At 34.7% G+C, this 13,636-nt stretch overlaps 1 protein-coding gene across 2 annotated transcripts in view; it reads left to right on the forward strand.

The window, feature by feature from the left end:
* LOC131077079 (protease Do-like 2, chloroplastic) overlaps nt 1-8,174 on the forward strand; it is a 206,490-nt gene extending 198,316 nt beyond the window's left edge. For both annotated transcript variants that reach the window (XM_058014496.2, XM_058014497.2), the window contains exons 14-21: nt 5,756-5,859; nt 6,044-6,131; nt 6,309-6,394; nt 6,601-6,625; nt 6,728-6,799; nt 6,919-6,969; nt 7,089-7,149; nt 7,253-8,174. In XM_058014496.2, the coding sequence (XP_057870479.2) occupies nt 5,756-5,859; nt 6,044-6,131; nt 6,309-6,394; nt 6,601-6,625; nt 6,728-6,799; nt 6,919-6,969; nt 7,089-7,149; nt 7,253-7,497 (732 nt within the window). In that variant the 3' untranslated portion in view covers nt 7,498-8,174. The remainder of the gene's footprint in view (nt 1-5,755; nt 5,860-6,043; nt 6,132-6,308; nt 6,395-6,600; nt 6,626-6,727; nt 6,800-6,918; nt 6,970-7,088; nt 7,150-7,252) is intronic.
* Nucleotides 8,175-13,636: the final 5,462 nt, after the last annotated feature.

Raw genomic sequence — 13,636 nt, forward strand, 5'->3', positions numbered from 1 at the left:
ATGAAAAATACCCATTCTTTCAAAATCGGGTTTTTGGAACCGGATTACATGTTGAAAGTTCTTCCCATTTTCTTGAAGACGATCTTCCCAAAATCTTTTCATTTTCACTCATATTCATTTCCATCATCCGTATACCATTTCGTCCACTCATTTCACAACTTCATTCATTTTCCCCATTTAAAGTCTACCTACGGTCAGCCATCCAGAACCCGAAATTGGTCCAAAATGCACTCAAAAAACACTTGAAAATGAGTTCTAAATGTTCAACCACAAGTGCAAACTTGTAGTTACCCATTCAACATACGAAGTTGCATGTTTGTTCCCTGCAATTGCAAGTTAATGCTCTTGTTTTCCCCACACATGTAATGCAACTTCCAAAACCCGAAATTCACTTGTGAGCCCATTTTTGCATCAATTTATCTCTTCCCTTGTCAGTCCGGTTTGCACACACGATCTACCAAATCAATGGATTAAGGCATGGGCCTTATTTTGCAAGAAGATTTCAAGAATGAAGGATGATACAAAGAAGAGATACAACAACAATTCATGGTTGAGAGTATAGAATGCTTTCAAGACAAAGATGGTCATGACATGAAAAGAGGAAGGCAACCCTTTCCCTCCTGAAAAGATAGTACTACCCCAAGCAAGAAGACAAGGATGCAAGTTCCCATTCCGGTTCAAGATGTCTTTACCAATCCAGAATACTTCAAGTTCTAGCATCCTGAAGTGACATGAAGAACATCACAGACAAAGTATGATGCAGTTAGAGTCGTGTCTTTAGACACATGGAATAGTTTTAGTTATGCATTTGTAATTTCATTTTGACAAGTTACATGTAAAAAAAATAACTTTGTAATTGCAAGTTAACTTATTACTTGCACTTTTGTAATTACATGTAAAGCAACTACAAGTTGTGTTCAATTAGGACTGTAGTTGGAATAAGTCTTAGTTAGTTATTGAATAAGTCTTGGTGGTTGAGAGAATCTATCAAGTTAGTTAAGATCCTCCCACCTTTTTCTCAAAGCTCCTCTTCTATAAATACTTGAGGGGTCTATTGTAATTTTTATCTTTTGGTAAGCAAGCAAAAACTCTGCCAAATTTACAGCAAACAAGTCTTTGAGTTTTCATGTGTAAATTCAAGAATTGAAAGGAATAGAAGGAAATTGCTCAAGCTTTGGGTCTTTGTGCTACATTCTTGAGTTAGTGTTCTATATTATCTTTCTTGCAAGTGTTTCTTAAAGAGCTTGATCGCATTTGATTTGTAGTCTTTGTGTTGCAAGTATTTGACATTAATATAGATTAAAATAAATATTTTGTTGAGAGAAGCCGCAAGTCTTTTTGCTTTCACTTGTTCTTAAGAGAATTTAGGAGCAGATTTTGTGAGAAATAGCTATAAGTCTTTGAGCTTATACTACTTCCCATTGTTTTAAGTAGAAAAGAAAAAGATATTCCAGTCTTTGAGATGTTATTATTTAGTTCTTGATAGCGTTAGTATAAAAAATGGTAGATAGGACTTCACATAATCAAGTCTTTGAGCTTGATATTGCTGTCCCGTCCCGAAGGAAGTGATGGAAGTCTTTGAGCTTTCATGAAACTTCATTTCCTTTCTCTCATTTCATTCTGAAAGTTGTAACTGCTGTTTTATATTAAATCGCTATCACTTTCTGTGAAGAGAAAAGGATATTGTCTTTCTTGAAAGAAGAAGAAAGATTGTTGTCCCATCCTATTTTATTTTCAAAGTTGTAGTTAGATAGGGGGAGTCTTCCCTTAATTAGGAGAGTTTTACTCACACGCTGTGGTTGAAACCACAATTTTGTATATTTCCCCAAGTGTACAAAATTTTCAACCAACATGGAAGACATTTTCCTAACTTAGAAATTGCCTTCAAAGCTTCTAGATGCTTTGTCAACTCCACCTTCAAACCTACCATTTATATCAGTCCATTATGCCACCAACTCCACTCCATAGGACCCTAAAATAGAAAGCACTCAATAATTCATTCTTGGGCACGCATTTTTGAATATTTAGCATCAAGGAAATTATCTTTGAGTCAAAGCAAGTTGTAACTCCTATTGCCCACGCCCAAAAAGGAATATTCTAAATTTGCAAAGGAAGATGCCAAATTCAAAGTTGAATCTCTTGTCCACCATGAATGCTCCCCCATCACTTATTCACACAAATTGAAGATATATGCATGTATAGTAATGGTAGCTTTTGGAATTATTGTGACTTTGAATACATTGAGTTCTATAGGGAAAATCGGGCATATCAAAATTGTGATATGGGAATGCAAATTACAAAGCCATTCACCACTCCATTATTGGCAGCTTGCTGTGGTGGTAGCCAATGTCAATCACCACTTGAGCTTGTATATATTCTTGACTTGGAAAGAAAAGAGGGAAAGTTCATCTTAGTGTGAGGTCTTGATGGGCATGGTGAAAATTTGGGTTTTCGGCATAGTTTCAATATAATTTCTGCATCCCCCTATATTTTCCTTGTCCTATGTATTTTGGTGTTAGAGTCATCATAGTTTGAAGAATTGGACTCAGACTTGATCCTGCAGCCCAAAATCTTGACTCAGACTTGGGATTTGACATGGATTTGGAAAAAACTCAACACAAACTCAGCCAAAAAAAAAACTCATAATTACATAAAAGAAGAGAAATTAATGCATTTAGAGAACATGAAGGTTTAATTTGACTATCAATTTGTCATAACTTAAACATTACACTTCATGTGATCCTCAAACTCTGAAAATTTGAAATTTCATAGTTTCAAAGTCAACCAATACACTAATAAAACAAAATTATAAATAATAAATGTGTAATGGCATCATCACTATTTACATATGATGATATATAAAAAAAAAACCAAATACAATCTACATCTTCTTTCCCCTCCTAGTGTAACTTTTTTTTACAAGCCTTGAACTACAAGTTAAGTCAGTATCAAAAGGATGATAGATTCTTTCTTCAAAAGTGTCTTCATTTCTTCCATTCAATCCAATTCTGCTGCTTCTGTTTGATGATTTTATCAACTGTGAATCCATAAAGATTCTCTTCTCAAATCATCTCCTTGTTATGTTGATGCTTCTTTGGGTGAAATGGGCGAATAAGAGCAAAAAATGACCAAAATAGGTTGAAATTTCACTTTAAAAAGTGTGGCTGATATGTCCAAGTGCCAATCAGAAGAGTTCGAGCTCAAGACTCACGAGTTTAAGCTTGAGATTCATAGAGTCTTGGAGTAGGACTTGGCTGAGTACTCTCCAAGACTTGGCCAGACTTTGGAGTTTGTAGAGTCCTATTGAGTATTTGGAGAGTCTTCAAACACATGACTGATTCACCAAGTACTTGTGTCAGTTTAGCACCAGAATTCACTGAAAAATCATCTTCCATTATCGAGTGCCTGTGAGTAAACATGGCAAATACTTGAGAACTTGGTGCCAAAACTCACTGAAAACTCATTATTGAGAGCCCATGAGTAACATGGCAAATACTCGGCTTGGGGAATTTGAAGACATTTTTCAGTTTGCTACACTGCTGCTACAATGGTACTGTAGTATTTGTTGCTGATTTTTGGAGATTTCATGCAAGATTCCAGTGATAGGGCGATTTGGATTTGGAAGAAAATAATGTTGTTTTGTTGCCATATCATATTTGAGGGTTTCTACATCAATTTTCAGATTTTTGTTAGTTTAAGTCTTTGATTGGACCTGCTAACCCCAGCTGAGCATTACACATCGAGGCACAAAATGAGTCTTTTTAGCATTGGATCAGCAAACCCTAGCTGAGCATCGCACTTGAGGAACAAAATAAGCATTGTATCGGTCATTTCTGGTAACCATAGTTGAGCGCAACCTTTTGGAGAGCAAAAATCAGTCAGTTTTGCATTGGATGATCCATATCACCCACTGGTTTACCTTGTTTCTGTCATCATACATCAGCAAACAGCAGTTAGGAGTCATTTCTAGGAGACTATAATCAGATTTGGATATGTTGCATATGTTTCCAGGGAAGATCAATAATGATTAGCAGTTGTAATTAGCAAATGTTGGTGTTTCCAATGCTGCTATACATCATTCGAGCCTTAGATGAGCCAAACACACCATTGTTTCAGCCTTGTGACTTCTGCAAAAAAAAAATTCCACCTGCCATATGCTTTGTATCAACATCAACAGTCTGTACAGCTGTTGGGCCTTGTGAGTGGCAATAAATTGTAGTAGAAAATTCTGAGATTCAGTTTCCAGCCTTATTTGTATAAGCATTGTAATTTTCAGCAGTTGCAAATGAATTGAATATCTTTTGGAGGATTTCATATTATTGAAACTGAGTATTTTATTCATCTTAAGGTTTATGATTCATTGACATCAACAAATAAGGGTTTGAAATTTGTGATCAGATTCTGTACTTTCTGTTTGGTGTTATTTCTTTTCAAGAAAAATAACAGTGCACAAGGTTTTAAACACAGATGGTTTTATTCATGTGCACTCTTATGGAGGCATATTTCGATTGTGAGCCTGCACACATGATTTGGCCTTCTTTTGTAGCAGGTACTTGTATAAATTGAAATTATTTGTGGAGATTTTGATGTTTTATATCTGAAGGAATTATAATTAATTTGTTACACTAGAGAAATTTTAGGAAGAAAATTCATGTTTTAGCTGAAATTTTTTTTTTGCGAGACCTCATTTCTGCAAAGAAATTGGGGGCATCGTACAACTCTCTTCAAATCAATGTAGTGTATTTCTTCAGGCTAATCAATATCAACAAACCTATTTTGATATGTTCAGATTAAAAACAGTCCTTGCATCCCACATTTTCTGGATCTCCTTTTGTACTTTCTCTTCAGACTTAGAATTAGTTTGATATGGCTTACACTTGTAGGTATTATTTATATTTATTTTTCACAAATTTCCCTTGGAACCCTTTCATGTCTTAATATGATTAATCAAATCTATCTTTATACTCCATCTCATTCCATGATAGTATTTATTGGGTCTGCTATTCCCACTTGCATATCAATAGTTGGGATTTCAGACCTCACTTTGCAGAGTAAGAAATCCTCCAGTCAAACATTTGTTCAAGTATTATGCAAACATGTGAGGATCACAAACTCTTTAAATCCTTCTCTCCTTCCCCATGCTTCTGAAACATACCAGTCACCGCTATACTTTGCCTTGCACCTAAAATATTAGGTAGTCATATCATTAGCCCACCCATTTAACAGTGTTGATAGAGTTGAAAATAATGGTGAATGGCATTGATATTTGCAAACACCATGCACACGCATGATGCATCTTCGGACATCAAACATCTAACCAAGCATGCAACAGTTTAACATTTTATATCGCTTAGGAAAATAATTACATGCTTTCATGCAACGACCAAGTGGAATTGGTGGCACCCACAGTTGAGACTCCTTGATAGGTTCTCTCAGAAGACATCTCTCTCACTCTAACCAGAAACAACATAATTGAATTGGGGGTTGATATAGAGGACATGGTAACTTATGCATGATGGTTCATAATTACTGGAAGCAGCCTTTTATCAAGCTAGTAAACAAAACGATCCTAGGGCATAATTAAATGTAACTCTTTCTTGGAACCTATAGAACACTTTTACTGTTATTACAGAGTCAACTAAGAGCTGACAAGTCAGATTTGAAATAGAAAGTGGTATCTGTGATATTATAGTTTTAAAACTAAGTCTTGAGTCTCAAAAGTTGATTTCCTGTTTGATTTGTCATCTGTGAACAGGGAGATGTTATTGTAAGCTTTGATGGTGTAGCTGTGGCAAATGAAGGAACTGTACCTTTTCGATTCTCAGAGCGTATTGCATTTGGATATCTCATCAGTGAAAAGTAATTTGTGCACTGATAATCTCTCATCTTTAAGCAATTTGATACAATTTACAGAGGAGGAAGTAAATATTTTCATGAATATATGGATAATTTCTAACTTGCTCTATCATTCCTATATGCAGTTGTGTTGTAATTCACTTCATTGGTCAAATCTTGAAATAACCTTGATTTTTCAAACATCTAGATATACAGGTGACACGGCAGAGATTGGTATTATTCGAGAAGGAAAGAAAATGAATGTTATTACAACTTTGAAGCCTCGTGTACATCTTGTAAGTCTACTTTGTTTATTCTTCAGTGCATTTTGTTAGTTTTAAAATGGTTAAAATTTGGAGGTTATGGATATATTTAGAGAGAGATTCATGTGTATATGGCATTCTCTTGAAAGCAAAGGACAGCCCTCCCAGGATTGTATATACCTTTCAGTTAATATAAATTTTTGTTTCTAGGTGCCATATCACATCGAAGGAGTACAACCTTCATATCTCATTGTTGCAGGACTAGTGTTTACACCTCTTTCCGAACCATTAATTGAGTGAGTGGCCATCCTCAAAAGTTTCATTCACAAACATTAGTATTTATATTTTCAGACTTTAATGAATCTTCGCAATGACTGGTGGGAGCTGAAGTCTAGTTCTGTTGCACATCTATTTATGGCATGATATCATCCATTCATTTGTATTAAATACTTAATTTCTAGCTAAATTTATTTTTTGTTTTTTCCTTGTTTGCATAATACAGCGATGAATGTGAGGAATCTATGGGGGTAAGCTGGATATAATTGATGCTTTTATGAGCTCTTTGAATGCATTATTTGTGACATGATTTCTAGCAGATTAACTCAATTATGCATGTCTTTGTGTTTCAGTTAAGACTATTAGCTAAGGCTCGATACTCTCTGCCACAATTTGAAGGGGAGCAAATAGTCATTTTATCACAGGTCTGTGTTTCCTTTTGCCCAGGCAGTTCTAAGTTAACATCAGATGGGTTTCCTGTTTCAGCAGTATTTTGTTGAAATCTCTTATTAACAAGCATTGCAAAATTATGTTTTGAGAACAGATTTTGGCCAGTGAAGTTAATATTGGATATGAAAACATGAGCAATCAACAGGTAAGTTAGTATCCCTATCCCATATGAATGTACATTATCCCTTACCTTGCTAACTAGATGATTTTTGTGAGGAGAATATACAATTCATTAACTAATTTAGTTATGAATGCTGGTGGCAGGTTTTGAAGTGCAACGGGATCAGAGTAAAAAATATAAGGCATCTTGCTCATCTTGTGGATTGTAAGCACCTCTTATATACAATTAATCTCATTGCATCTGTACTATTACTAGCAGCATATCATATTGAATTCTGTCACTGATTATCTTTTTTTTTCATGTGCAGCATGCAAAAATAAATACTTAATTTTTGAGTTTGAGGATAAGTTGCTTGTAGTTTTGGAAAGGCAAGCAGCCTCTCTAAAAACGCCGCAGATATTGAAAGACTATGGTATTGCATGTGAAAGATCCCCTGATTTAACAGAGCCTTATGTACTTTCAGAAGAGCAAACTCCTGTAGAAAATGAAGATTTGGGTTGTAGCCCTATATTAAATTCACAAATTGATTTCAGTGGCATGCTCTGGGCATGAGCTGTATATTTATATGTAAAATACTGCAGTTTATTCATGTCAGGTTGTTGTAATCTTATCAGTTAGCATTCATGAAAGTCAGAAGTGGATGGATTACCTTGAGCAGATAATCATGGTTTCAACAATTCAAAGTAATTGTCTTATTTAAATGTATGCAGAAATGTTCACATTAGAGAGCTTTCTGCAGAAATTTTTTCCATTTTCACAACATAAAGATGGAGAGAAGAGGCTTGTGGTGAAATTCTGAGAATGGAACATTCTTTGGATAAAGGGTACAAATAAGTCTATAAAGTTCATCCAACGTGATGAGATCAGAATTCACCCTTCCCCTCTTTTACCAGGTTTGCTAAGAGGATGTCACTGAATTTGTTTTCTTACGGGATTAAATTTGGGGTACAACCAGGAAACATTTTATACTCTCTACAATATTCAAAGAATCCTGTATGTAAAAAGAGCCATTGGATTGTCATTCACTTTCTTTGTGTTTTGCAGCGAGATACCCTTAACCTCTAAGTAGAGAATTGATGGGGAAATATTCATTAGGCATCTTCATCAAGGAGATGCTTTCTTTGACTTGATTTGAAAGAAAAATACTTTTCCCTGAAATGTTTGTAATTTTTCACAGCAACACCTCAAGTATCTCTATAATTCAATGAAAAAATTCAAATTATCATGAAGTGCAGGTTGTGCTAAATGCCCCTTCTCATTTTCATTTCCCAAAATGCTTTGAATATATGTGACAGATGTCTAATGTCTGATCATCCTGCAAAATATGTAAAATATGCTTGATTAGGTGAAGCTTGTTTATTAGATTTTTTTCCATTTTTGTTTCATTTGGCACCAAGTAGATATAAGTTCTGGACTGCACCATAAGACATCATTGTGGGGGCACTTTTTGCTCCTCTTCCCGTAGTTACTAGTAAATTGATCTTTTGACTTCTAACCTTTGATGTAGAGACCACGCACTACTTCAAGATCTTTAAATGCCAGACAACAATGAAGTTGAATATATCTGCTGCAGTTCTAGACCCCTAAAAATGGTTTTAGATCACAGAAGCCTCACTATTGAGGCATCTTTGATAATGAAAACTGCTAAAATGTACACCCATGGTATGTAAAAGTGACAAAGGTATAACAGTTGCACAATCAGGGATCTCTCACTGACAAACAACATAAAATTATGTGATTGAAGGTGTCTCATCCAGTACCAGGAGTAGAACTGTCCGTCTGGCTATTAATGACTGATAGGGAGGTGAAAATCACCCTAGCATGCGCTCTCTTCAGTCCAGTTCCCAAGCCTTTAGTAGTAATATGATAGTCAATGAAATAAAGAATGAGAGAAAATTCATGATTTCAACAAAGAATATCAACTTGTCATTGAAACTAAGGTTTGTGCATTTTCCAAACCATGTCACATGTCTTGGCTGTTGAGGGTTTTGAATATCTTCAGGTTGCAAAGGACATTTTCGCAAGAGATGTGTAGTCGACTAAGTAATAAAAGGAAATATAATTGTGTCAATCAAGAGTTCATTTCTTTATGTTTTGTTAGTCAATTGTTATGCATTGTAATAGGTAGTTCCTGACCCATTGTCGATTAGTAGTTACCGGTGGTAATTGTAATCAATATTGGCCTACTATATATTGTATCTTTGGTTCATAGTCGGAAACTCTCAATCGATTGGTAGGCTGACATATGAATATTGTAATCGTTTGTCATGACCCTGCCTTAATAACATCTGCCTCACCATCCTTGAGATAAGTTCAGATGTAGAAAAATCATCTTATTAAGACTTCACGATTTTCTATGATCTCAGGTCAAACGAATCAATATATCAGGCGGTAATTATCTTCATAAAGTAGGGACGTAGGCAACAACTCTAAAATTAATACATAAACCTAAGTATCTACAGCGACCCATATATGATAATAATAATACAGCGAATAGATTAAGGGCTATACAAACCTTTAATAATACACATTATTAAACATTAATGGGGTGCGATTACTACAGTTGTTCATTAATTAGAAGACAAAACTGTCAACATGATAATCAGTTATATAACAGCAATCAATTATATTATAAATCATCAGCTATATGATAGCAAACCAATTCATATTCTAATCGAAGCATTAAGAGACATACAGCAATTAACATTAAACAATAGTGTCATTAAAAATAAAGGAAGGATGTGATATATTGAAAGGGCACTCTCCTGAGGTGCGATCTGCATTAATGTTAGTTAAGGTGCAATTGATGAAAGGTCAAGGGACACGAAGGCAACAGACAGCCCTTGCGTAAATAGTTGGCCATAAGAAGAGACAACTCTTCACTCAGTGGCGGGGATATTAATAGCAAGATCAATCTCCAAGGGAAAGGAGGGGACAGAAACATTGACAACCAGCAGTCATCATTCACTAATATCATCATCAAAAAGAATCAGAAATTGTTTGATACAATCTATATGCTCATTAAGGAGATCGGGTTGCATCACTGACAATCAATAACTGTAACAGCAGATCAGTAAAAATAACAAGATAACGATTGAGAATCAGACTTGAGTCTGAACCGAATTGGAGATCACATTGGTGTACAAACAACTAATACTTCCTTGGACAGAGACTGCCTGGAAATAGGGGACATTACACAATCAGCAAAGAGAAGGATTGAACAATTAATGATCTTATGAGGCACGAAAATGACTGAACAATGATTATGTCTAATCGACGACAAACAGAGAATTATATTATGTAATAGCAATTAACAAAGGATGCACGGGGAGAAGATATAATAATGTTATTAGAGGGAGTCGATAATAATTAGTCATCAACAAGCTCCAATTAATGAGAAAGCTAATCGATCACATATGAAAGGAGGCGATGAATATTAAAGAATTGGGTTGCAGCGATTAGCATTCAAGCAAGGAATTGTTAAGAAACAAGTCAATGTTAAGCATGTGTGATCAAGGAGTTTAATAAACAAACATAAACTGATTCATATATATTGGGAAGAGATGCGATTAAGAGGTGTCGTGTCTTTTAAGAGTCCAAGAGATGCAACTCTTAACATTTCAAGTTATATATTTGAGATCCATTCCACTTCGGCAATAATGGTGGATTTTATATTATTTCAAGATCCTACTTAGGAACATTACATCACTGAATATCACTGAATAATAAAAACGAGAACAACCTATATTTCATACTGTTTGAATGCATAATTGTTTTGTACTTTTGTAATTGGTTGTGTTAGGCAATAAACATTTGGTGCCATTTCTGATATGAATCTTGGAAAAATATAATTCACAGACAAGTATGGCAATGCAATGGGCCGATCGGTGAAAAACTAGAAGTAACTATAATAAAAAAGAAGAATACGTGACAAAAGATGAACTGACACAAGATTTAGTTTACTTGTGGGAAGTATCTGTAAACTCATATGTTTGAAGGGAGGCTATCGAGAAAAAGGTCCTCGAGAATGCCATTGGGGATAACCTAATAGTGAACGATGAGGTCGACAATCTTCTTTGGAGGTTGTCGAGGTTGATTGCATGTAACTTTATTACCCTTTAAGACCTTTGAGAAGAGAGGGATTGGCAACAAAGTATACTGCAATGATACAAAAAACAAAACGAAAGGAAGGAGAATGTGACACTACCAAGAGACATACCTATAGACACTTTAAAATGTCACATTTCTAACATGATAATTATTCCTCTTTATAATGAATTTTTTAAAAATTTTTTAATTAATTTAATTTTTATTCTTCTAAACTAATCATTATATTTCATCATTTCTAATTATTCAACTTCTTTCTAATCATTTAACCTTTCTTTATTTATAGACCGGTAGAATGTACATACCCTACCCCCTATGGGATTTGAACTTGTGACCTCTCTTTCAAGACCACAAGTTCTCCACCACTAGGCCAACTCAAGTTGTACATGATTTATTTACTTTAATTAAATGGTCTTTATCATTTAATTAAATTCAATTTCTATTCTCTCTTAATTAATTAATTTTCTTAAATTATTTAATTAGCTAACTGTCTTCCAAATTAAATAGATTTCTTAAATTTATTTGATTTAATTTTTCTCTTAGTTCAAAATCCAAAATTCCAAATTCTAATTTTATTTCATGTGCATGTCATTTGATATTTTTCTAAAATCAAATTTAAAATTAAATGCAATCTCATGTTAAATTCCTACAGTGCTTGCTAAATCTCTAACACTCACCTTTGAATTCAACTGTCAATCACCTCTTTTGACTAATTAATTAATTTAGTCAACTAACTATTTAATTAACTTTGGCTCCAACAACAACTTCCTCGTCCTAACCCTCAATAGAGTGCCTAGTTAGATTGCATATTTATTCAATCATCAACCTTAGGTCTTTGTATTTAGATCCTTAATGTGTCAATTCAAATTCCCAAGGACTCAAAGATCTAGATGAATTTGCTATCTCTACTTTGAACTACGAGAGTGTGGGACGACTTCAGAGGTCCAACCTTCCAAGCTAGCAAAAAGGAGGATTTTGGTTACTAAAACAATTGGTTCGTAGTAAGGACATATGTTCAGGTGGTCATACGTGCAGTTTTTTGTTCAATTAAGAGGTATCCCGACCCTTGTAAGTTTTGGCACATCACTATGTCAATTTTACATCACACGGATACTAAGGGAGGCATATGTCGATATGACACGTTTGTACCTGTTGCTTGTGATTTTCATCACAAACATTTTTTTATAATGGCTTGAAAGAAGCTTGGCTTTAGCTTGTTACCACTTGGGTTGTTCCCTCTCACCTGACCTTAAGGACTTCTTGAGAGGCAGGCCCTCTAAAAAGGTTAAATAGAAATGAGCCAAGTGCTCCAAACAAAACATGCACTAGTTAATTTTAATGCAACAAAATGAAATGTGAACTATTCTAGAAAATTATATACACTTTCCTCATCTACCCCTGCAAGCAAACAATTAGTAGTCTTATTGTTTTGTTTTCAATCGATCAAGACCACCTCTATTAGACTCCAATTGCCACATGCTACAAACCGAAGGTTAATAGCATAGAGAAAACCAAAAACATAAACATAACAAAAAATGGGAACAATTAACATAAAACAACCGAATGTGAAAACCTAATCCTACACGTGGAACAAGATAGCGAATGCGACACAAAAATTTGACGAATGTGACAGACAAACAGACGAAAGCGACACTGGACGAATGCTATAGGCAAACCGATCGTATGCAAAATAGTAATTACCCTAATTCAAAATTTTGTAAAGATGAATGCGAAAATCTGGGTGCTAATGAGAAAATCCATTCTGTGGTCCATCAAATAGAAAAGAATTTAATCACAATTAGAAGATTTGCTCGTTCATGTCGGGTTCACCAATTGTTTTACAAGGGAAATTAACATAATTAAATATTATAGGTTTAACCATAAAAAACCCAATCTAATTAAATAATCCAAAAACACAATTAAAATGCATTGAAATCAACAAGATACATAAAAATTAATCTAATTAAACTCCCTTGCTGATTCAATCCTTTGCTTCCATTGCTCTTCTCATTCTTGTGGTTAAAATACTCTGAGAATTCTGCATAAAATGACACAAATTTTGAGGATGGTGTTTGATGAAAATAGGAAATTGATGCTCAATTTCTAGAATTTGGAGAGAAAATTGAACGGTTAATATTGATATACAAATTGATTTGATCAATGGTTGAGATTAATTGCAAAAAAGTTGATTGATGAGTGAGTTGAATGTTCAAAAAAGTTGATTGAGATTGCCTAACTTTGGCTCCAACAACAACTTCCTCGTCCCAACCCTTAGTAGAGTGCCTAGTTATATTGCATATTTATTCAATCATCAACCTTAGGTCTTTGCATTTAGATCCTTAATGTGTCACAACTCGTTATAGGCTATGTCTTGCGTCCCTAAGTCATCATAGTAATCCTTATGCTCGTCACTCGATTGCAGAGAGCCAGGAGTCAGATGGATCTAAGCAACATCCCTTCACAAGGACAACCCCGAAGAGGGGCAACTTTACCAACAAATATAAACAACTTACCTTCATTGACCGAACTTCAACACAATTTGGCAACAAAAGAGATCAAGTTTGCCCAACAGGATCCACATGTC

The sequence above is a fragment of the Cryptomeria japonica genome, chromosome 9 (genome assembly GCF_030272615.1).
Source record: "Cryptomeria japonica chromosome 9, Sugi_1.0, whole genome shotgun sequence".
NCBI lineage: Eukaryota > Viridiplantae > Streptophyta > Pinopsida > Cupressales > Cupressaceae > Cryptomeria > Cryptomeria japonica.